This window comes from Vanellus vanellus, assembly GCF_965231255.1.
Source record: "Vanellus vanellus genome assembly, chromosome: 1".
Lineage (NCBI taxonomy): Eukaryota > Metazoa > Chordata > Aves > Charadriiformes > Charadriidae > Vanellus > Vanellus vanellus.
The window spans coordinates 196,303,222-196,325,613 of record NC_138905.1 but is presented as its reverse complement, the minus strand read 5'-3'; the positions used below and the strand labels follow the sequence as shown (position 1 = coordinate 196,325,613).

The following is a 22,392-nucleotide window of genomic DNA, read 5'->3' as shown; positions in this document are numbered from 1 at the left end:
GGGACTCTAGGTGCGGCTTCATCCAATCCTAGTCCCAGACTTGGTCACCGGTTTATGTCTAAAGGATTATATATGCACATTCAATCCTTTATACCACTTAGCTAAGATTTCAAAGTTCAGTCACTTACTGAGGATCCATCATGGCAAGGAATCTGAACCTTGAGGAGTAACCTTGAGCGGCGTTTCTACTCAGGGGGAGATCCTGGCGTGCAGCCCACTGCCATTCAGAGAGCTCAAAGGGCTCTTGGGCTGTTCAGTATTTACGGAGGTAAGATGATTGACCTATACTCATATTTGCATATTGACCACAGTACCACCATTGCTCAAGTTAGCCCCTTGGCTATTGTGTTGTTATCTGTCTCCCCGAAACCACGTTGAGCTCCAATGCCACCATCACGACTACATGCACCCATTATGACCACCAGAGCTGGTTATTGCTTGGGTAGGGTTACAGGAGATAAAGATCAGGTTGGCACCTGGGGGGAAACACACTGTCACATAAGTACGTTTAGGAAGGTGAGTCCTACCTCTAGTCAACAGAGCCTTGGGAACTCTTTAGATTGAAAGGCGGTTGCTTTCTAGACTCCATTGACTATATTGATTAGATCTCTATTGATTTCTGTGGCAAGTTAGAAGCTGGTCTCACCTGTTGGCAACTACACTGTAGATGTTTGAAATTAGGGTGAGCTGAATTCTACTCTGGGACTGACTTTATCCAGCTTCATGCTTTCAGAGCCCTGCTCTGTTGAGGGTTATGCTGTTGTGCTGCGCAGGTAGTTTTACCGTTAGACGAGTTAACCATATGTGAGCTCAGTGCGGAATTAGGATGTTAAAAACTCAGCTGATCAGCTTATAATAGGTACATTTGTGACTGTTGAATGACCAGCTGTTGGAAGGTAAAGTTTCCAGGTGTCAACCATATTTACAACTAAACAGAGACCTGGAAAATTGTCCAGCTGGTTTGAGACTGTAAGTTTGATAATATTGTCTACTTGGTATTGCTGTGATTCTTTTTGGGTTTTGTTTTTCTTCGGGTTTTTTTTGTTTGTTTGGTTGTTTTTTTTTTTTAATTAAAGAATTCCTGTATTTCTGTGTCATGATACTAGTACCTAACAACACTTTGAAAATGGATTGCATATCACAGACTTCCCTCTGGCTAGGCTTGCTCTTTTGTGGAAACAGTGTGACATTTCTTTCTGTAGGAGATACGGATCGCTTTTATCTTGGCCAGATCTGCCTCTCTGCAGTTAGCTGCATTTTTGGAGTATTTGTATGTATAATTCCAGTAGAATAACTACAAAACAATATATAATGTATTCATCAAAATCCGAACAGAAGGCATGGACTACACAAGGACACAAAATTAGGGATGACAAATGAATTGGATAACTCTAAATTAGCATACATGTGGCTGTTTTACTTCCCCACCTTTTCTTTCATTCTTACCGGCTTTAAGGATATAGTACATTCTCTTCTCATTTGTGTCAGTTTCAGAAAATACTCTGTTTTTCTCGTGAAAGCAATCAGGTAGGCCCCTGAAAGGCAGTCAGAGAGCGCAAATTACTGGTTGGTTGGTGTAGCAGTATGACAACAAAAATCACAATTACTAAGGCCTTCATACAGTAGTTGGGAAGGCGTTTGACAAAGTGTGAGGCAATGCCCATTTGCAAAATACGTATTATTATCCACTAGATCTGCATCGTCTCCTTTTTTTTTCCTTCAGTTAGATTCATAGATAAACTTGTTCCTTATCCTCTTCCTTCCTCCCTGTTGCTGAGACTGCAGAAAGTCGCGTGTAATTGATATAACTATAAGGAAGTATTTTGTAGTACTCTCCTGTCTGTAAAAATGGCTTTCCTTGTGTTGAGTTGAAGAATGTCGGTTTATCAGGGAGGAAGATCAGCGATGTAGCAATGGACGTGCAAATCCAGCATAGCTATGGAATTTTCTCCATACAAATCAGCACTAGGAGGTTTTTTGCTATTATTTTACAGGTAGCTTCTGCTTCTGACTAATAGTGCTGTAATAACTGTGGTGATGTGCCAGCAAATGACTGTGGAAATGTAGTAATTGCTGAGCTGATGGCTTGCTAAATTTGATTTCATATTACCTTAATTTCACGGAATCACGGAATCACGGAATTTTCAGAGTTGGAAGGGACCTCTAGAGATCATCTAGTCCAACTCCCCTGCTAAAGCAGGATTGCCCAGAGCACATTACTCAGGACTGCATCCAGGCGGGTCTTGAAAATCTCCAGAGAAGGGGACTCCACAGCCTCCCTGGGCAGCCTGTGCCAGTGCTCTGTCACCCTCAAAGGAAAGAAGTTTTTCTGTGTATTTGAACGGAACTTCCTGTGTTCTAACTTGTGCCCATTGCCCCTCGTCCTGCCACTGGGAACCACTGAAAAGAGCCTGGCTCCATCCTCCTGCAACCCACCCGTTAGATACTTGTACGCCATAATAAGGTCATAGAATAGTATAAGTAGCTATAGTTAATACACTTAATACTTTTTTCTTTCCACCTCTTTTCAGCAACTCATAACTTCACCAATCCTAATATTTAAAAAAAGTTAACTGTTTCAGAATTTTGGGGTTTTGCGTCAATTTTTATTAACCTGTGTGCAGCCACTACTGCCGCATGTATCCAGCAAGTTTATTATTCGTTAAAATGTAGAATAATGTGTTAAAAGAAGTTTGTAAAAGTAAAAAACTTAGAACATAAAAATGCAATTATGTGAATGTTAGAGCTGCTGTATTTAAAGTAATATTTGATATTTCAAAATGAAAGAACAGGACCCATTGTCTATGAGCAGTAATTTTACTGTAAGAAGTGGAAAAATCTCACAATGAGAGAAAATGGCATATCATATTCCCTTATCGGAGGCAACAGAAACTCTAAGCTAACTTGACATCAGACTTTTCAGATCTGAGGAAGACTTTAACGGGAATCTTGCCAATATTTGAAATTTGGCTCTGTCTTATAGTGCCTTCAAATAATTTGCTGTCATACTGGAAACTAAGTTTATTCGTGCAGACATTTTAGTAGTGTGACGCTTTCTTGTCTTCGAGGCATATCATTTTTTATGAAGAGATACTGAAACACTTTTCAATATTAGCAGTTTGATTTACTGTTACTTGCAGACACTTGATCTGCTTCAAGGTTTCGGTGCCTTCCCCTGTCTTATTAAAGCACAAAAGTGGGTTTCTGTACTGACAGTTTAGTATACCTTGTTTAAAGCCAAAGTGGCTCAATATTGAAGCTTCCCATTTGGCTAACGCTGTTTCCTTAAAAAATGAAGGTTTCCCCCTTGCTGCTTCTGGTATTCAGCTTATAAAATAAGAGGTGCAAATGTTTTGAATCATTTACAAGGCTCTAATATTTATTTCAAATTTGGAGTTGTATCTTCTCTTTCATTATTGCTTTCCTGTTTCAAGCTGGTATTTCTTCTTGGATTCAGTGTACTAAATTCGTATTGTTTTGTTTCCTTCTGAAGTATTAGAAACACTTTTGAAAAATGTATACTTATCAGCTTGCTTGGTACTTATTCTTAGTAGGTTTTAAATTTTACATATAGTGGAGGCAAGTTTTCTGTTTAAAATTATGAGTTTTACTTTGTTTTTCTTGTGTTGCATTTGTGTGTTCTTCAAATTAAATTACCCGTTATAAATAGGCAGCAGGACAAAAGTCGCTTGTGTTTTATTAAGACCATATTAAAAGTAAACTTGTGAAATAATTCTTATGTCAGGAAGAGCAGAAAAAGTTAAACCAATTTCCACAGGAAAGAATCCTTGAACTTTATTGTATTTTATTTTATGCTTGAAATATGGTTATAGTCATTCTCTTGATTTGACACTTGCGTGCTTTTAGTATTTTGTTAAATCATACAGAATAAGATGTGAAGGTGGGAGAAGATCAGAGGGTTGCCCAACAGTTGCAGCATCTAAAGACACAGTGAAGCAGGCAATTGAGTAAAAATTATTTATAATTATATTACTTCTTCCCATAATTATTTTCTTTTGTGAGTTTTTGGAATGAATAAGAGGATAAGTGGGGAGAGATTGAAGTCTTTGTCTTGCTATGAAAGATGGTGCATTTCAATGATAATATTTCAAGCTGCCAGAGACATCTTAGTGTTATGTTACTAGTCTTATTCCTTCTTTGATGTTTCATCTTTTCAAGATATATACTAGAGTGATATTTAAATAAAAGCCAAGCTGTGATTGTCTTTCAGAAGGGGTAAAACACACATATTTTTAATGTAAAAGCAACAGAGGAAAATGTAAATGCATTTTTTTTTATTTTCGTCTTTGGGTGCCTAGTAACTGTTGGATAGTTTAATTTCTGTATTAACACTTTTTCAAGAAAAATAAAACATTTATGACTTTGAAAAAAAAAATGCGGCTGATTTCATTTGATGTACAATTTCTGTAAATTTAAGAGAGAACTTATTAGAGCCCACCAGGATATTTATGTCTTGAAAAATCTCTATTGGAATTAGTTACCAACCGCATGGTGTTCTCTGAAAATACTGATGGACCAACAGTGGTGCAGTAATGAGAAAGCATAAAATGAGGGCGATAACAGAAATATAAAGTAATTATTGTGGAGTTTTTTTTTTCCTAAGAAAAAATAACTTAGGATACTGAGTGTTAACAACTCTCAGAAATGTATTGTGCTAAACTGTAGTTTTTGGACCCTGTTGCAGACCATCCCTATGAAATACTTGCAATTTCATTACTGTATAAGAAACGTGCATTTAAGTTTCAGACTACTGAGTAGTGTAGTTCGTTCTTGAGCCAAGCATTTCGTTTTCTCTACAAGTGTTTCCTGTGTGCTTCCTAACTCTTACTCTGGATGGACCTTTATGAGCCGTATCTTGCCTCCTGCTAAAGAGTGCATGGTTGTTAATGTCAAAGTTAACTCATGTTAAGTCAAGTTTTCAAAAATACTAAAAAAGTGAGAATTATGAAAATTATTATAAGGAGAAAGTGACTATAGTGAATAGAAAAAGTTGCACAGAGTTATTTTAATGGCTGGGTTAGATTGGAACTCAGTTCCCATTAGCTTTGCAACAGTAAGATAAAATCTAGGTCCTTCTGTGATCCACATAATGTGATGTTATTTATGCAAGCGTGGAGATCAGATGCTGCTATTGGTATCATGTTTTATTAATTGAAGGAGTGGAAAAATCATGCTTTTTACATATAAAAAACCAAATGGAAGAATGTTGTGTTTGGTTGATTATAGAACTGATAACACAAAGGTTTATTTCCAAAGACAGGATTAGAAATCATAATTTTTGTTATTCAAAGCTCCCAATCAGTTTTTTACACCAGTACTGATTGTACTTCACTTTGAATATGTTTAGTTATTCCCTCCTAATTAGTTCTGGTTTATGCCCCTATAATTGCTCTGTGCTGCAAGGATGAATTGGATAAATTTTTTTCATTTATTTTTGTCCTGATAAAGTCGGCTAATTCTCATTATGAGGGTATATTAAAAAAGATCTGATGCAAATCATGTGCTATCTTCAATAAATAAATAGATAAAGAAACCAATGGCGAGAAATTATTTGGTGACTCATCCCGGTGTGGGATAAGGAAGGCATCCTTTCTCTTTCCAAATTAACAAGAATGTTGCTATTTTGTACTAGGGACTTAAGGTTGCTGTACCAGATCTTAAAAGGATTATCTTTGTCGTGGATTTGGGTTGGGTTTGGTTTTAGTCTTTGGCAGTGCTGTTTATCAGTTTCTGAGTGATGGTGACACTGAATTGTCTATATCCAGTGATGGGCACAAAGATTAATAGTAAAGAAAATTACTTACAGTGTTGAAAAACAAGATCTACTTGCCTCTCTTTACCTCAGTATATGTGTGTATAATGTATATTTTTTAAATATAGTGTAAATTATACCATTGTTTGGTCAATAATGCATTTTTTAAAAATAAATCTTCAACTAGTAATGAAGCCAAAAATGTGATGACGTGACAATTACAGTGGCAAATCCAGTTTAATTAATTCCATTCAGTCTGTATCAGGTGACTGTTGCTTTACTGTTGCTGCAGTCCTTTCTTACTCTCTGTAGCTGTCTACTGGTGACATAGCCTCCAGTTTCTCCAGCTTCTCTTATTTTTCTCTGCCAGTCCTCTTTTAATTTTTCCAACTAATAAAGTCTTTTGGGTAGAGGCTGTCCCCTTTTTCTTGTTCTAATACAGTGAAGCTTGAAGACACAACCAAAATACAAGGAATAAATAATACTGGAGGACTGAAGGAATGACTCCTTCGGTATCTTTTGCACGGTGAAGAACCCTTTTCAAAGTTCTTGCACATCTCCAGAGAAACTAGCGGGTGTTTGAATGAGAAGTATGAAATTCAGGTACCTTTCAACAGGTTCCCAGTTAATTTGGGATATATTCTTTATAATCCCTCCTTAAAATTTCTGTTACAGAACTGCTTTTCAGAGCTCCCCGTTGCCTTAGTTTTCTGTTTTCTCTTTCCATAATTACAGTCTTCCAGAAAAGACAAAATGCCTCAGTTTTTAGGCCTGATTTTCAGATATTATCGGATATTGAATCCCAATAAATTGTAGGTGGGAAGAGATTTCTGTGATGCAGTTAGCTGAGCTGAATCTGCATTTGAATTAGGGAAAAAAATAGCTGTTGGCTAGAAGCAGGCAATTGCCATAAAAACAGATGCAATATTTAATGTCGTTACAGCTAGTACCAAAAAATCCAACTTACTTCATTTTTTACAATGGGAAATAGATATTTCATGGTGCCATTAGAATGTATGGATATGAAGCTGCTCCTATATCTTTAGAGCCTATATGATAGATTTTTTACAACAGTATCCTTATTGTTTTTTACACATGGTGGTGGGGACAGGTTGAGATTTATTTGCTTCTTCCTGAAAATTACCCAGTTGTCCTCTCTCCACTCCTAAACAGGGAAGAAAACTTGAGAGAATTAACCACTCTTTTTTTTCCTGCTAGTCAAATACAGCTTACTGTTGTGGTTTAACCCCAGCCAGCGACTAAGCACGACGCAGCCGCTCGCTCACTCCCCCCTGTTGGGACGGGGGAGAGAATCAGAAGGGTAAAAGTGAGAAAACTCGTGGGTTGAGATAAAGACAGTTTAACAGGTGAAGCAAAAGCTGCGCACACAAGCAAAGCAAAACAACGAATTCATTCACTACTTCCCATGGGCAGGCAGGTGTTCAGCCATCTCCAGGAAAGCAGGGCTCCATCACACGGAAAGGATACTTGGGAAGGCAAATGCCATCACTCTGAACATCCCATCCTTCCTCTTTCTTCCTCCAACTTTATATACTGAGCATAGAATCATAGATGGTTTAGGTTGGAAGGGACCTTGAAGATCATCGAGTTCCAACCCCCCTGCCATAGGCAGGGACACCTCCCACTAGACCAGGTTGCTCAAAGCCCCATCCAGCCTGGCCTTGAACACCTCCTGGCATGGGGTGTCTACAACTTCTCTGGGCAACCTCTTCCAGTGCCTTACCACTCTCAGAGTGAAAAATTTCTTCCTAATGTTTAATCTAAACCTGCCCTGTTCCAGTTTAAAGCCATTCCCCCTCGTTCTATTGCTCCAAGCCCTAGTAAAAAGGCCTTCCCCAGCTCTCCTGTAGGCCCCCTTTAGGTACTGGAAGGCCGCAATAAGATCTTCCCGGAGTCTTCTCTTGTTCTGGCTGAACAGCCCCAACTCTTTCAGCCTCTCCTCATAGGAGAGGTGCTCCAGCCCCCAGATCATCCTTGTGGCTCTCCTCTGGACCCGCTCCAGCAGGTCCATGTCTTTCTTATGCTGGGGACTTCAGAGCTGGATGCAGTACTCCAGGTGGGGTCTTACAAAAGTGACGCCATATGGTATGGAATATTCCTTTGGTCAGTTGGGGTCAGCTGTCCCGGCGGTGTGCCCTCCCAACTCCTTGTGTAATCCCAGCCCACTCACTGGTGGGGCGGTGTGAGGAGCAGAAAAAGCTTTGATTCTGTGTGAGCGCTGCTCAGCAATAACAAAAACATCTCTATATTATCAACACCGTTTTCAGCACAAAACCAAAACATAGCTCCATACTAGCTACTATGAAGAAAATTAACTCTCTCTCAGCCAAACCCAGCACACTTACCTTCAGATTTGCCCTTGTTGCCAACTCGAATTACTGTGTGTACTGTGTGTACACTGTGTTACTGTGGCTTCACTTTGAAGAGTGGCCCCAGTGACTATAAAAAAAAATCTTCATTAAAAAGTTGTATTCACCTGGACTGGAAATAATACTGAGACATACAGTGTTATTAAGCTTTGATATGTGTTTATCAACACAAGATGAAATGGTTGATGAAAAAATAATTTAGGCTGCATTTATTTTCACTGTGCAAAATTTAAGACTATGACATGCGTTGTTTGAAAAGCAGGAATTTAACACTGGAATTTCCAATTCAACCTTAACTATTTATGAAGGGGGAGAATGGAAAATACAATAGACTAAGTTTCAAGTGACTGTAGTTGTTCAGGCTCTTTTTCTCATTCAATTTTTTAGATTCTTCTGTTTTCCTTATGTACTTCCTCAAGCACAATTGCTTAAAGTATCGTGGATTGCAGATTTTTTTTTTTCTAGTTTAAATTTAATATTATCTTCGGATGGTAGTTTTTCTTTGGTTAAGTAGCTTCAGTTTCTGCTACTGGTAACAGCGACCACTAATATTTCATTAACAATCCTTTCTCTGTTGGTTTTCATTCAGATGGTGTTTAACATAGTGGCTTAGTTATTCCAAGTTGTAGCCACATAGTTTAGGTGAGATTCAGCTTTGTGTTCAGACACTTTTAAGTTTACGTGTCCACCGTGTAGCTTGTACTCGGTGTTTAAACTCCCATTATTTTCACTGGAATTCAACTCGATGTACTTAATAGAACTAATAGTTTTTGTCCTGAATTGGCACTGCTATTGGGTCAGATGAGTAGATCTGCCAATAAAGAGAGGAGTTGCTTATACTGGGATTTGAAACTACTGGTTCATATGAAGACACCTACATAACATATACCTTAATTTAGTTGTGTGGGTCTAGATCTGATTACTGTCTTTCATCTTCCTATGTCTTTGTTTAAAAAAATAAATATATATATATATGCTTTTTTTTTTCTTTCTTTCAAATGAAACATCACTTTTGTATATTGGTGTAGTAAAGTGTCGTTCTGAAAGGGTATAAATGATAACATTTTAAAAATATGAACTTTTATATAATGAATAGAATGCTAAATCTGTTGTAGGAACTGTGATTTTCTTAAGAAGCTGCAGTCATTAAAGGACTTATTTTATATTTAAAAGCCATATATTTTGCTTCTTCCAGATGGTCCTCGGCCCTCACAGAAAGAAATCATATCACTAAGGGCATTTATGCTGCTGTTTTTGAAACAACTTATATTGAAGGTAAAACTGTCTATTCCAGATGGAAAACATAGAGTTCTGTTATATACGTATAATAGAATCTTTCATAGTAGTAAATATGTAACACCTGTCCAGTATTGTATCTTTTTCTAGTTAATTGTAATATTCATGCACATATTTCTAATCAACATAAAGGTATATAAATCCATACAATGTTTCCTATTAACCTCACCAAACTATGCCATATATATTTTATTAAATGTACTTTCAGAAATTGTCTATGACACTGCAGAACCTTTCAGGTATTTGGGCTTTTTTTTTGGTGATAGTAGATAGTTGTCTGATTGATCAAACAAAAAAGGTAATGGCAGTTGTTAAGTTAGTTACTGCTTTATTCTTATTTTTTCGTTTGTTTTACCACTGGTTGAAATGATCTAGGATTCTACTCTTTGAGGTGTAATCTGCCATTTAAGACTAGACTGAGGAGCAGTATTTTCTGGCCTGGCTTATTTCTCCTTTTTTTTTCTGCGTCAGGGATTGGAGGAGTTGCAGTAATAATTTGTAGTATCTGAGTGCCCACGCTGTAAGAATCCCTTCTAGCAGGAATAGAGGGATGACTTCATACTCTGAATAATGCCCCTCCTTTGTTGTTTTTGGGTTTTTTTTTTAGGATCGAGGCGTGAAAGAAGATGAACTGCAGAGCATATTAAATTACTTATTAACAATGCATGAGGTACGTTTCTCTAATTACCTATCTTTCACTGTAACCAATTGTACCAGCTCTGTGGGAAGCCTGCTGTTGAGGTTAGTTTGTAGAATAACATTGATGCTTGTCATACAGGATGAAAATATTCATGACGTGCTGCAGCTGCTGGTGGCACTAATGTCCGAACATCCAGCATCCATGATCCCTGCCTTTGATCAGAGAAATGGGATACGGTAAGACAGTCAAGTGAGAAAATATCTTAAAAGTAGTTCAAGTATCATCACTCTCCAGATTGCTTCTTTTTCACATAAATATCACACTTGCTGATCTGTCAAACTGCAATTTTATTAACTTAAGGCTATTATTTTTTTGTCAAAAACAGAGTGGTTTTGATAGCTTGGAGGAAAAAAAAATTTCTTCCAAATTTTAAGGTTATCAATATGATATTTGAAGGTAAATGTACTGTTCTACTTGCATCTCAATCTGAAATATGGTATGTAATTAACAAAAAGCCAAGTATCTATCTCAGAATAATTTTGAATATTCTGTCTTCAGATATTTAACATAATCTGGAGGTTTGAAGAGGAAAACAAGAGAAATCATGCCCTCACATCACAAATCCTCTCTGAAAAGATTAAAAAACTACCCGTGGAATTCATATGTTTATCTGTGACAGTAAAATTAATAACTGATAATTCCCAGACAAGCGGTATTTTTGGTTTATTCTTATGCCTAATTTGGCAATGCAGGCTTTCTGAGATCAATGCTTTTCGTGTTAATAATTTTATTTTTACTACAGAATTTTATTTTGTGCTGTTCTGAAAATACTGTGGAAAATGCAAGGGACTAGTAAAACAGGGGGAAAAAAAAACCCCAACGTCTATTACATGATAAATTCAAACCTCCGTTTCGCCAAAACACTAAGATCTTCATACAAATGCATGTACCTAAACCTGTTTGAATGACAATGCTAGTTGAAGGGAAGACTCATTGTACTCACAGTAAGGACTTTGTTTTCTGCTTATAGCTGTCTGTATTCAGACAAAATTCCATTCCTGACACCTTTTGAAGAAAGGGAAGACTGACCTAGAGGATTTAATACATCTTTATGTAACATTCGTGGTACCACTATTAAAATTGTTTGATGGTGCAGTTTCTGTGTTTAAAAGTCTATGTTGGAAAAGTGGAGAGAATGCACAGAATTGCAACATCTAAATATTAAAAAAAAAAAAAGCCTTACATAAAATTAGGTGTTCATCTGCCTAGGTTATAGAGGACAGAAGCCTCAGAGGCCATTTGATAATGGCCTAATTCCTTTCAAAAGAGGAAGATTTTGTCTGCTAAAGCACTATGTAGTGGAGAAAGACTGAAAAGAATGGCTAAAAGCTGAAGCTCAGCTAATTCAAATGGGAAACTAAAATATAAATTCAAAAATTTTTTGAAGAACAGTCCAGGGAAAGGGTAATGTTTTCTGTCTCTTGGTGTCTTCAAATCAAGACTGGTTTCCTTTCTGAAAGGACTGTAGAATTTGTGCTTAAACCAAACATATTAATTAAATAAGTACTATATTAGGTTAGTTAAATTGTGAGGCCTTTTTTTATCCAGGATTTAAAACCAGAGGGTGTATTTTTTTTTTCTATTTCAAATTTTGATGCAATGAGGATGCCGCTTCATAGGTATATATGGGATTTCGTGTAACATATTGCCATATTTTACTTTTGACAAATGAGATTTCAGCATAAACATGTTGTGATTAAATGCAGTCCTCTGCATTATAATTATAATAATAATAAACCCTGTCCTCTATAGAAAGGATATTGAGTAGGGGTTTTAAGAACGAAAGGGGATTTTCAATAGCATCCAGGTAATCCAAGAAACTTCAGGATATGACCTTATGTGCTCCAATCTGCTTCTCTTCTCTTAAGCCACAAGTGCTCAGACTGTCTTTTATTTGATTGTTCCGAGGTAGAAGTATGAGAGAAGGTTGTTACTTTCTGTTATAAAACATTGAACTGAATCAAAAGGTAACATGTTTCTAACCTAAAGAATTCATAATCAAACTCTTATGCTGTGCTTGGTGCTTTCGGTATATCCTTCCATTTTGTGTAAATTGCTATTTTTATAGTTTTATTTTTTAAGAAATATCCTTTTTCAGTGAAATACAATCTATATATGTGATGTTTAGTAATAAACTGAAAAAACTTGTTGAATTTGTTTTTCTTGTTTTAGAGTAATTTATAAACTATTGGCTTCCAAAAGTGAAAGTATATGGGTGCAAGCTTTGAAGGTCCTTGGATATTTTCTTAAACACTTGGGTCATAAGTAAGTGTATTTTTAAAGCTGTTATAGTGGTGTATTTAACTTCACAATTTGTCTTGTCTTTTTGTCATGATTACCGTATGTTCTTTGACAGTCTTTAGAAATTACTTAAAATCGTCAGGTTTTCTGATTAATAATTTGCACTTCTATACATTGGGACAAAATTATTTTCCACTTAACTTGTTACTACTATGATGTTTGAAAATATACAGTGATTGTCTGCCAAATACATGATATGCTGAAATTCAAGTCTTAAAACGATTGAAAAACATCTTCCAAAAATACATTTTATAAATGTATGTTCAGCTAAGGATAATGGGAAACATATGAGTGTCATCAAAAATTTGTTGCTGGAATTTTCAGTGTCACTGCAATAAAAGTTTCAGGGCAGTACTTTTAAAAATAGCTTTAAAATGATGGGGAAAATGAAATAGAAGAACATGTTATTCACATGGGAAAGTTTCAGAAGGAAAAGCATACAGACTTAAGTAAGTGATCATAAAAAAAGGAGATAAGGACATACCTCTGTGCAAGAAATATTCACATATAAATTGTGACAGCAAGAAATATTCCCATTTAAAAAGAACTGGTGGCACGAAACAGACATACCTAGTCTCATCTTCCGTATTTAGGTGTTAAGAAAGAATTAAAAAGCATGCATAAGCTGCTGCTGCTGCTCGCTTTTCCCCTTCTACGTGTGGTGCTTAACTGTCTGCCGGGGTTAACCCACAACAATATTCCAGTGGGAGACTGTGCAGTATAAAAATTAACCGTGTGCTTCACGAGAGACTTCATCATTGTAAAACCTCCTTAGAAGGGAAAGGAGCTAAGGAGTCCGGCCAGAGTGCGGTATCGCCGGACGCGCTTTTCTCAGTGAGACCGGTAAAGTGTGACTGTATAATTGAGAGACAGTTAGATGAGAATATGCTCCCAAATGGGATTTTTCTTTCGGGATCCAGCAAGCCAAATAGTCTTCTGGGAATTAATAAAGCAAATTGATAGTCCACTCAAGAATCTCCAAGGGCTTTTCAAACATTACTTACTAAAAATCATTCACATTGACAGGAGTTGGATTAAGTAAGATACGCCAGATGAAGGTTTGACTTGTGCAGAAGAAGCCTGGTTGTGTCCAAATTAAGTACATTTGTTTAAAATGTTTATTGCTTATCCAGTAAATAAAGCAGCAAACTCTGTAAGTGGAACATTAGAGAAAAAGAAAAGTGAGATTTTTTTCAAAAGCTGCAATTTAATTTCCTGGTCCTTAGCATCTACTTGTAATTATGGATGTATCGGTGTAGTTTCCATTGTTGAGTGGAAGTAAGTACTTAGCACAAAATTAAATAACTTGATTTTTCCTGTAATTGAAGTTGTTGAAATCCCCTTGCACGTTCTGTGTAACTTTCAAAGGTTTTATTTTAAAATTTTCAGACCTCTGAACTTCTGCAAGTCTTCATATTTTATGTAGGTAGCAGCAAGTAAAAATGCTCCCCTCGTTTTCATATCTTACAGCTCGTGCTGGTGAGGTATGCCTATTTGTGCACATACTTCTGTGTGCATACGCATGATTTTATAAAATTGTAGTCAACTCCAGGAAATTTTAAGTGATTATAAAATTATAAACTACACAAAATTACAAAAACTACGCTGCTATAAGCTGTTCCACTGTCTTTTGTAGTTATTTGAAAATTATAATATAATGTATTAATTTCAAAAGTTCTAAAATGAATCTGTATAATTCAAACCTGAGTTATTATCATTAGTAATCATGAAAAGGGAGTTTCTTAGCTTTTGAATGCATAAAATTTTACAAAAAATTCACTGTATTTCATCTTATTTTTTTCTGCCGCTTTAGTTACGTTATTAATTATTTTCAATAATGTTTTTATTTAATATTCATTACAGTAGTAGATTAATGTAATGATGCAATTTATGAGGAATACTCTGTTTATTTATGATGTTATTGGGGCAGATGGAATTTACTGATGCGAGCTGCTTTCTTCTCCTCTTAAGATTTGAGTAGTTTTTGATCCTAGCTATAAAATTCACTTCAATCACTTGGAATTACATAACTTGTCAGGATTTATTTCCTTTACGTTGTAACACATGTTATTCCAGGATTTAATTATTTTGGCTACATGAGAGAATGCTATAGAACGTGAGTGGCAGCACTGATAAATCTGTATATCTTAGCATTTATGTTGGAAGATCTGAAATTGGATTACCCTCAGTCCTTGAGTGAGAAACAAAGATAAGTTCTGCAGTGATCACGTTTTAGCCAGCCTGTGAACATCCTGAACTCTCTCAGCCTGAGTGAGATAGAAAGGGATTCTTTTATCTTTTTCCACTATGAAAATCACAGAGGGTGAGAACGATGTGTCATTTGTTTTATACCAACCCCATTCCAAATCCAGCGTTGCTTTCTGAGAACCTTTGTGTATTACTACAATTGCGTTCATATTGGGAGAGACCTTAAATGATGTTTAATTCATAATATTTACAGAATAACAAGTTTTGGAACTTTTTAGTACAACATCAAAATATTTGGCTTCTGTTTTTTTTGCATTTACCTAAGTAATGTTTATCATGCTTGGCATTTTCTTAATATTTTTATTTTCTCTTCCAGGCGAAAGGTTGAAATCATGCATACTCACAGTCTTTTCACTCTTCTTGGAGAAAGGTTGATGCTGCATACAAATACGGTGACCGTTACAACATATAACACACTTTATGAGGTACAAATTACTAAACATAGAGATTGTCATCTCTGTTGTAAAAATTATGACAACTGCATTGTGTCTCTGTGCTTTACAATATCCTGATTCTCAAGACTTTTGAGAAAATTTTATATAGACATTTTTAGGAAACGATTTCTTTGTTCAGAATGTATTTTTCCATGCTTTGGGTATTTTTATTAACAATGTCATAATCTTTACATAATCCCTATAAAACTTTCCACTTACAAAGGGTGATGGAAAAGATCATGCTATTTAAGATGTTCGTCACTTTCTCAAAAAAAAAAAAAGTTACATCAGACCTGCAATTGCTCTTACTTCTCCATTGCAATGAAAACTGCTGGAGACAGAAAGATGCCTTTTTTTTTTTTTTTTTCATTTTCCTGTTTGTACCATTCCTTCCAAGTTTACAAGATTTTTGAAAAGTGCTGTTTTTCTTTTTTAACTAGTAATGCTGATACTATGCCAAAATGATAACTGAACACAGCCTCTTTTATAGAACAGATACTGCTTGAGGCGAATATGACCTCGAAGCCTTCAACTGTTCTATCAGTCTCTTGAAGAAACTTCAGTTGTGGTGATGAGCAATTTCGTTAAAGCAAAATATTGTCAACATCCAGTTAGTCGAAACCCATGTCCTAATGCCTGCAAACGCATAACGATCAAGTCCAACCTTTAATTATTTTTAAAATTATGACTTAGAATGGAATCTTTTGCAATATCTGAGCGTCTTATGCACTAGAAAGCTATTTTTTTTAATTATGCTTTTTTTTTTTCAGTCACAAATAGATGTTATGGCTAGATACTGAGGATAGATTCCAGAAAAGATATGGAAGACTAAAGGAGTGCTTGATATTTAGGGTTCTGGGTCTGAGTGATGCAGAAAATGTTCTCCTATGATTGTAGAAACCTAAGTGTCATCTATTTGCCAATGACTTACTCGGATGTTAAGTTCTTTTTCATTGCACGTCTCTGAGCTTACCCTGTGTGGTTCGACCACTTGGGTCTCACAGACTAGATGTCGCTGCATTCAGATTTCTGAGAGCTTCTGTGATTGATATTCTGGGAAAATAAATAACACAGTGACAAAATTAAAATCCTCATGGAGTCCAACATCCACAGACACTTACGTTTGAAAAAATAGCCGGAGGAAGAGAAAAAGGAGTTAAGTGCCAGAAGTACAACAGATTTGCCAAAGAATGGATGCAGTTATTTTCCATGTTCTCTCATAAAAAGCAAAGGCATATTTGCATTCTATTTTAAATACTGATATGTAAAGACCCATTCAACGATACTGTGTTTACAACTGATGTTAGTTTGATTATTGATTAATGAATGAGCTAAATTTCTGCTTTTAAGTAAATAACATTTACTAGTGAAATGAATCTATTTTGAAATAGATTCGCTTGAATATACTTATAGAGAGTCCCATGTTAATATCATTAAATCTTTAGCTTGTTCTTAAAAATAAAGTTAATACATAGAAACTATCACAGTGTGAAAGGACTGTGGCATTGTCTCAATTAGCTTGTCAGGTACAATTCATGAAACAGGAGAATGATCTGTCTTGCTCATTACCTGAAGCCCCGGGATTATTCCCATGGAATGCTGTCTGTGACGGTTCCTCTTTCCTAGCTGAAGAAAACCAAACCCACTTTTAAGAAATACTGGCTTTGGTTATGGATGTGTGTGAGAATAACTTCTGAAAGAATTTTTGATCTGTGAATGTGTAACACTGTGAAGAATATGAATGAAGTATCTTTAAAACACCATTATTGTCTATTTAGTCAGCTAACTAAAAAGTTACTTAACAGCCATGAAAATCCTGATACTTGCATAGAGGAATTGCTCGTTTCCATTCTTCAAGTATGAACTTTTTTTTGAAAATGTTTTATATGAAGTTACAGTGTGGCCACGGTAAATGTCCTTAAGAAATTTTAAAAAATAAATAAATGCTGTAGCATTTAATTAAGAATGGTAAAAGGAACTTAATATTCTATTTTAGATTTTGACAGAACAAGTATGCACTCAAGTTGTTCATAAACCGCATCCAGAGCCAGACTCTACAGTGAAAATTCAGAATCCAAGTAAGGACAATATATTATGTTTGTATGATAAATGTACTGCCTAGAGGTTGTGGGGGGTTTTGAAAGAATATGGTTGAGGAAGTGGGCATAAGTCATTAGTGTATCTCAAATATATATGGGTTTCAGTTTCTACTTACGCGAGTTGCTGTCAGCAACTTTTTTTTTGTTTTTATATGTTGTTAAAATGTGTTACGTAACTAATTTATTCTTTCAAAGTGATTCTTAAGGTGGTAGCAACGCTGTTAAAAAACTCCACGCCAAGTGCAGAGCTGATGGAAGTCCGACGTTTGTTCTTATCTGATATGATAAAACTCTTTAGTAATAGCCGTGAAAACAGAAGGTATGTCACTACCAATAATATTTTCTCATCCTTTGCTTGTGGGTAATAGCAATCTGTTGTACTCTGTGTAGAGTTTTATACTGTATATTAAATGGAATATAAAAAAATAAAAGGGATGGGTCTGTGGTAACTTTTCTTAGTTCAGCGACTAATATTGGGTTCTTCTGTTTAGAACATACTTTAAATTTTCATTGATGCTGAAGTATGTTGAAGTTTCTTCCTACCCATTGGATTGATGTTCAGAGGAGATGTACCATATTATTTTCCTCCTATTTTAACCGCCATAATGTTAAACTAAAGAAGCTTTTTTTGGATATATTTTGACCTAATTATTTCACTTTAGATGTTTACTTCAGTGTTCAGTGTGGCAGGACTGGATGTTTTCTCTGGGCTACATTAACCCTAAGAACTCTGAAGAGCAGAAGATCACAGAGATGGTTTACAACATTTTCCGTATTCTCTTGTATCATGCAATAAAATATGAATGGGGAGGCTGGAGAGTGTGGGTGGATACTCTTTCTATAGCTCATTCCAAGGTAAGAAATGTCTCGTGGATGTTTTTTTAACACTGGTGACTCCCCCAAGGGGACTAGCAAGCTAGTCAAATGAGATGTAAAGTGATTTAGTGCCATCTGGTGGCTGTCTCCATACATGTCAAGGTGGCATTTTTCTGTCATCGTTGTAGGTCATTTGCTGTGAAACAACTTGTAAGCTGTATGTAGGATGTTGTTACGATTCTGTTAGGTTTTGTCCAAGTTCATGTAGCGTATATTCATCCAAATAATCTGTTCTTTTATTTCTAAGGTCACATATGAGGCTCACAAAGAGTATCTAGCAAAAATGTACGAAGAATATCAAAGGCAAGAGGAAGAAAACATAAAAAAGGGGAAGAAGGGGAACGTGAGCACTATCTCAGGTCTTTCCTCACAGACAACAGGAGCAAAAGGTGGAATGGAAATTCGAGAGATAGAAGACCTTTCACAAAGCCAAAGTCCAGAAAGCGAAACGGATTACCCTGTCAGCACCGATACAAGGGACTTGCTCATGGCTACAAAAGTGTCAGATGATGTGCTCGGAAGTGCTGAGAGACCAGGAGGAGGAGTGCATGTGGAAGTTCATGACCTTTTAGTCGATATAAAAGCTGAAAAGGTAGAAGCTACTGAAGTAAAACTTGATGATATGGATTTATCACCAGAGACATTGGTAACTGGAGAAAATGGTGCGCTTGTAGAAGTTGAATCTCTTCTAGATAATGTCTATAGTGCTGCTGTTGAGAAGCTGCAAAACAATGTTCATGGAAGTGTGGGTATTATTAAGAAGAATGAGGAAAAAGATAATGGTCCATTAATAACTCTGGCGGATGAGAAAGATGAACCTTCTACTAACAGTACCTCATTTCTCTTTGATAAAATACCTAGTCAAGAGGAGAAACTTCTACCTGAACTTTCAAGTAATCACATTTCTATTCCAAACGTGCAAGAGACACAGATGCATCTTGGTGTAAATGATGATTTGGGATTGCTTGCACATATGACGGGTAGTGTAGATATAACATGTGCTTCAAGTATAATAGAGGACAAGGAGTTCAAGATTCACACAACTTCCGATGGAATGAGTAGCATTTCTGAGAGGGAGTTGGCTTCATCATCTAAAGGGTTAGAATACGCTGAAATGACTGCCACAACTCTTGAGACAGAGTCTTCTGGTAGCAAAAATGTACCTAGTGTTGATGCAGGAAGTATAATATCAGATACAGAAAGATCTGATGATGGTAAGGAAGCAGGAAAGGAGATACGGAAGATCCAGACAACCACCACAACCCAGGTAAGTTTCAAGTACTGTCGCCTTGTGTGTGTCTGATGTAATCGCTATACGTTGCTGGTGGATAAATTAATAGTATGAGATCTGAGAGATGTTTGAAGTCTATTTCTTTAATTATATGAAAGTTTTCCATCCTCCAAGCCTATATGCTTTGAAAATGCCATAACGTGTAAGGATTGTGAAGTCTTTCATGGCTGTATAAAAAATATGTATGTGGATGCTTTAGTTCAAAAAACATTGCTATGAGGGTCTCATCCATTTTCGTTGGTTCTTGTGGAGAGATTAACTGATACTCTTGGAATTCTGCTTTAGACTTTCTTGTTAGTATGTCTTAAGATTAGAAATATCTATATTTTACTGTACAATACATGCTGAAATGTTCTTTACTTTTGCTGTACCTTTCTCAGAGTGTAGTCTTTAGTACACTTACTGCACTTCAGTGCACTTTAGTACGCTGTCTTTCTTCTCATACAGGAATGCTGGCATAAATAATCTTCATATTTGATCCTAACACAAGAAAATGATAGTTTAGGGATAATAGAAGAAAAACTGCATCAGAGATGATTAATAAAAGAAGTAGTATCTACTTTTTTCTTGGAGAACCTTTCTTGTCTAGGTCTCCCTCTGAAAAATTCTGAAAAATTAGTGGTTTCGTGACAGCCATAGCATTCTGAAAATGGGAAAGCCAAGGCAGAAGTTTGCACTTTGAAAGAATTTGTACTCTGTATCCACAGCAAAATATAGAATCACTTTGAATTTTTAAAGGACACAATTTATTTCCTCACTGGCATTGTTCAGAGACTGTAGCACATAATCAAAGAATGCTTTTAAGGATGTTATCAGGTGAAAAAATTGAGTACCTTCAAGATTTTACTAGCTGACTGCATGTCCAGTATGTACACCAGTATTTAGCTTCTAGAATTTAAAAGTCAATCAGGCTTCCTGAAACTATGGAAGAACACCCAAACAAAAATTGCAAAAATTGCTCTGCTTGGTACTGTGTAGTCTGCACCGAATCATCAGAAGAAAGAGTTTCAGAGATACAGTCAAGTACGCTCAAAGTACGTGTCATCTGATAAAAGAACACAGAACTCTGTACCCGCTTTGTTCTTCAGGGAGACAATACTTTCAGAAAAACTCCAGCGAGTGGACACTTTAAGTTATTTAAACAATCTGTGGTTTCCAAAACAGATACTTTCCCTTTAAAAAAAAAAAAAAGAAAAGAAAAAAAAAAACACCTGGTACTCAGACCACTGGGTTCTGATATACAGAAAGAATACCCTCTTCTAAGTCTCTCTTCTGTGGTAAGAATCTCTGTTTTGAAGAGAAAAGCAGATGGAGCTCTTGCATTCCCTAGACAGGTATTACAAGAAAAAACTGGGGTTCTCTTGTATTTTTTCAAAACTATGAAAATCCTCATAACATCAGTGACAGCCTATCAAGCATTGTGTAGGGATCCTTATATTTAAAAGCATTGAGTTTAATAAAGAACAAGCCTTGAAAGCTCTCAAGAGGAATAATGTATCTGTTACTATCAATTCCCAGGCACCTTAAGTCTTAAAATTAAGACTGTTTAATACCATGGAAACTGATAAATGGGAATGAATGGAGGATAGCAAGAAAAAGCAGCAGTCGGTTTTTATTTTGAAATGTGGATTTTTGTCTAAAGAGTAAAAGACAAGTGAAATGCTAGCATTCATTTGCTAGGTACATATGTGCACACAGTGAATTTGTAAGATAAATCTTTAATGAAAAAGAATCTGAAAACCTTAGGGATTTTTCTGTTCTTTAACCTCTTTTCTTGGTTAATTTCACCTATAACAGTTGATTTATAAAAATGTAAATTCTTCAAGCCTATAATTGTTTGTTAGGATTAAAACGATACATGAATCTTAATGAACTTTTATCAGATCATTGTAAGATATGAGAAACAAAATGTTTTCCAAATGTTTTACCCTTAGCTACTCTCAAAATTCCCAAGAGATCATTTGGGTCTGAAAATTGTCTACAAACTGTGTACTCTTCTTCAAGTGTTTCACTCTACAAATTATTTAACTCCCTTGCTTCTCTACATACTACTTAAATGACAGTTATTTCTCACTAAAATCAATGATAAACTACAATGAATTGGTTTAAGTCTGTAGCTATCAGGATCTCTTTTAAATAATTTTCTTTAAAACAATTATCAACTGTGTAACCACCAGAATTGTTATCTTCTAACCTCTTCCTTGGGTGTTTTGAAACACCCAATGAACTGTAAACTGTCCATAGTTAAATCTTTTCTGTTTAAATTAAGTTAGCCTTAATAAAAAAAAGATGGAAATACGTATTAAATAAAATGTTAATCAAGAAATATGTTTTCGTGAGTAAAGAGCAATGTTAATTTTAACATGTCTACAGTGGAGCTGGGGGTTGGAGTTTTGATTGCAGCGTGTGTGGGAACTGCCACCTTAGATTTGATCTCTTTGAGACCACTGAAAACACTGAAAATGACTTAAAGACTGGCCACCTAAGTGTAGATAATTGGGTTTCATGGTGGTTTATGCAAGGCACATCAAAGCCCATTCTTGCAAATACAGTATTACTGGCTAGATAAAAGCTATCCTATTATGGTACAGTTACACCATTACTGCTGCTGACATGGCAACTACTTGTTGTTGTACCCGAAAGAGAACAAGTGGTATGTGAATGGAGTTGCTAACCTCAAATTCTCTAAAAACAGATCTACAATTAGCTGCCCACCTTATCATAAGAAGCAAGCTGCTTTTTGTTCGAATGGACTGAAACGAAGCAACAAATTGCACAACAAAGTAGAGATGGGAACTCCTGCTTACTTCTAAGAAGAGTTAATGCCTTTAACAATAGTAGATCAAATATGGAAGAATATGAAATTAAGTCTCTCCTGTGATCCTAACTAGGAACGACCGAAGATAGAATTGAAAGCACTATGCAGAAGATTCATGCAAAAAATCCAAATCTGAGACGTCTAAG

General features: G+C 36.0%; 1 protein-coding gene across 4 annotated transcripts in view; it reads left to right on the top strand.

Moving 5' to 3' along the window:
* The window catches only part of NBEA (neurobeachin), a gene marked incomplete at its 5' end in the record, with an annotated part of 525,299 nt that overhangs the window by 155,759 nt on the left and 347,148 nt on the right, over window positions 1–22,392 (top strand). For all 4 annotated transcript variants that reach the window (XM_082492157.1, XM_082492158.1, XM_082492156.1 and 1 more), the window contains 9 exons: window positions 9,359–9,438; window positions 10,067–10,129; window positions 10,238–10,335; window positions 12,332–12,424; window positions 15,045–15,153; window positions 17,159–17,240; window positions 17,457–17,580; window positions 17,924–18,116; window positions 18,385–19,404. In XM_082492157.1, coding sequence (XP_082348283.1) covers window positions 9,359–9,438; window positions 10,067–10,129; window positions 10,238–10,335; window positions 12,332–12,424; window positions 15,045–15,153; window positions 17,159–17,240; window positions 17,457–17,580; window positions 17,924–18,116; window positions 18,385–19,404 — 1,862 coding nt within the window. The remainder of the gene's footprint in view (window positions 1–9,358; window positions 9,439–10,066; window positions 10,130–10,237; window positions 10,336–12,331; window positions 12,425–15,044; window positions 15,154–17,158; window positions 17,241–17,456; window positions 17,581–17,923; window positions 18,117–18,384; window positions 19,405–22,392) is intronic.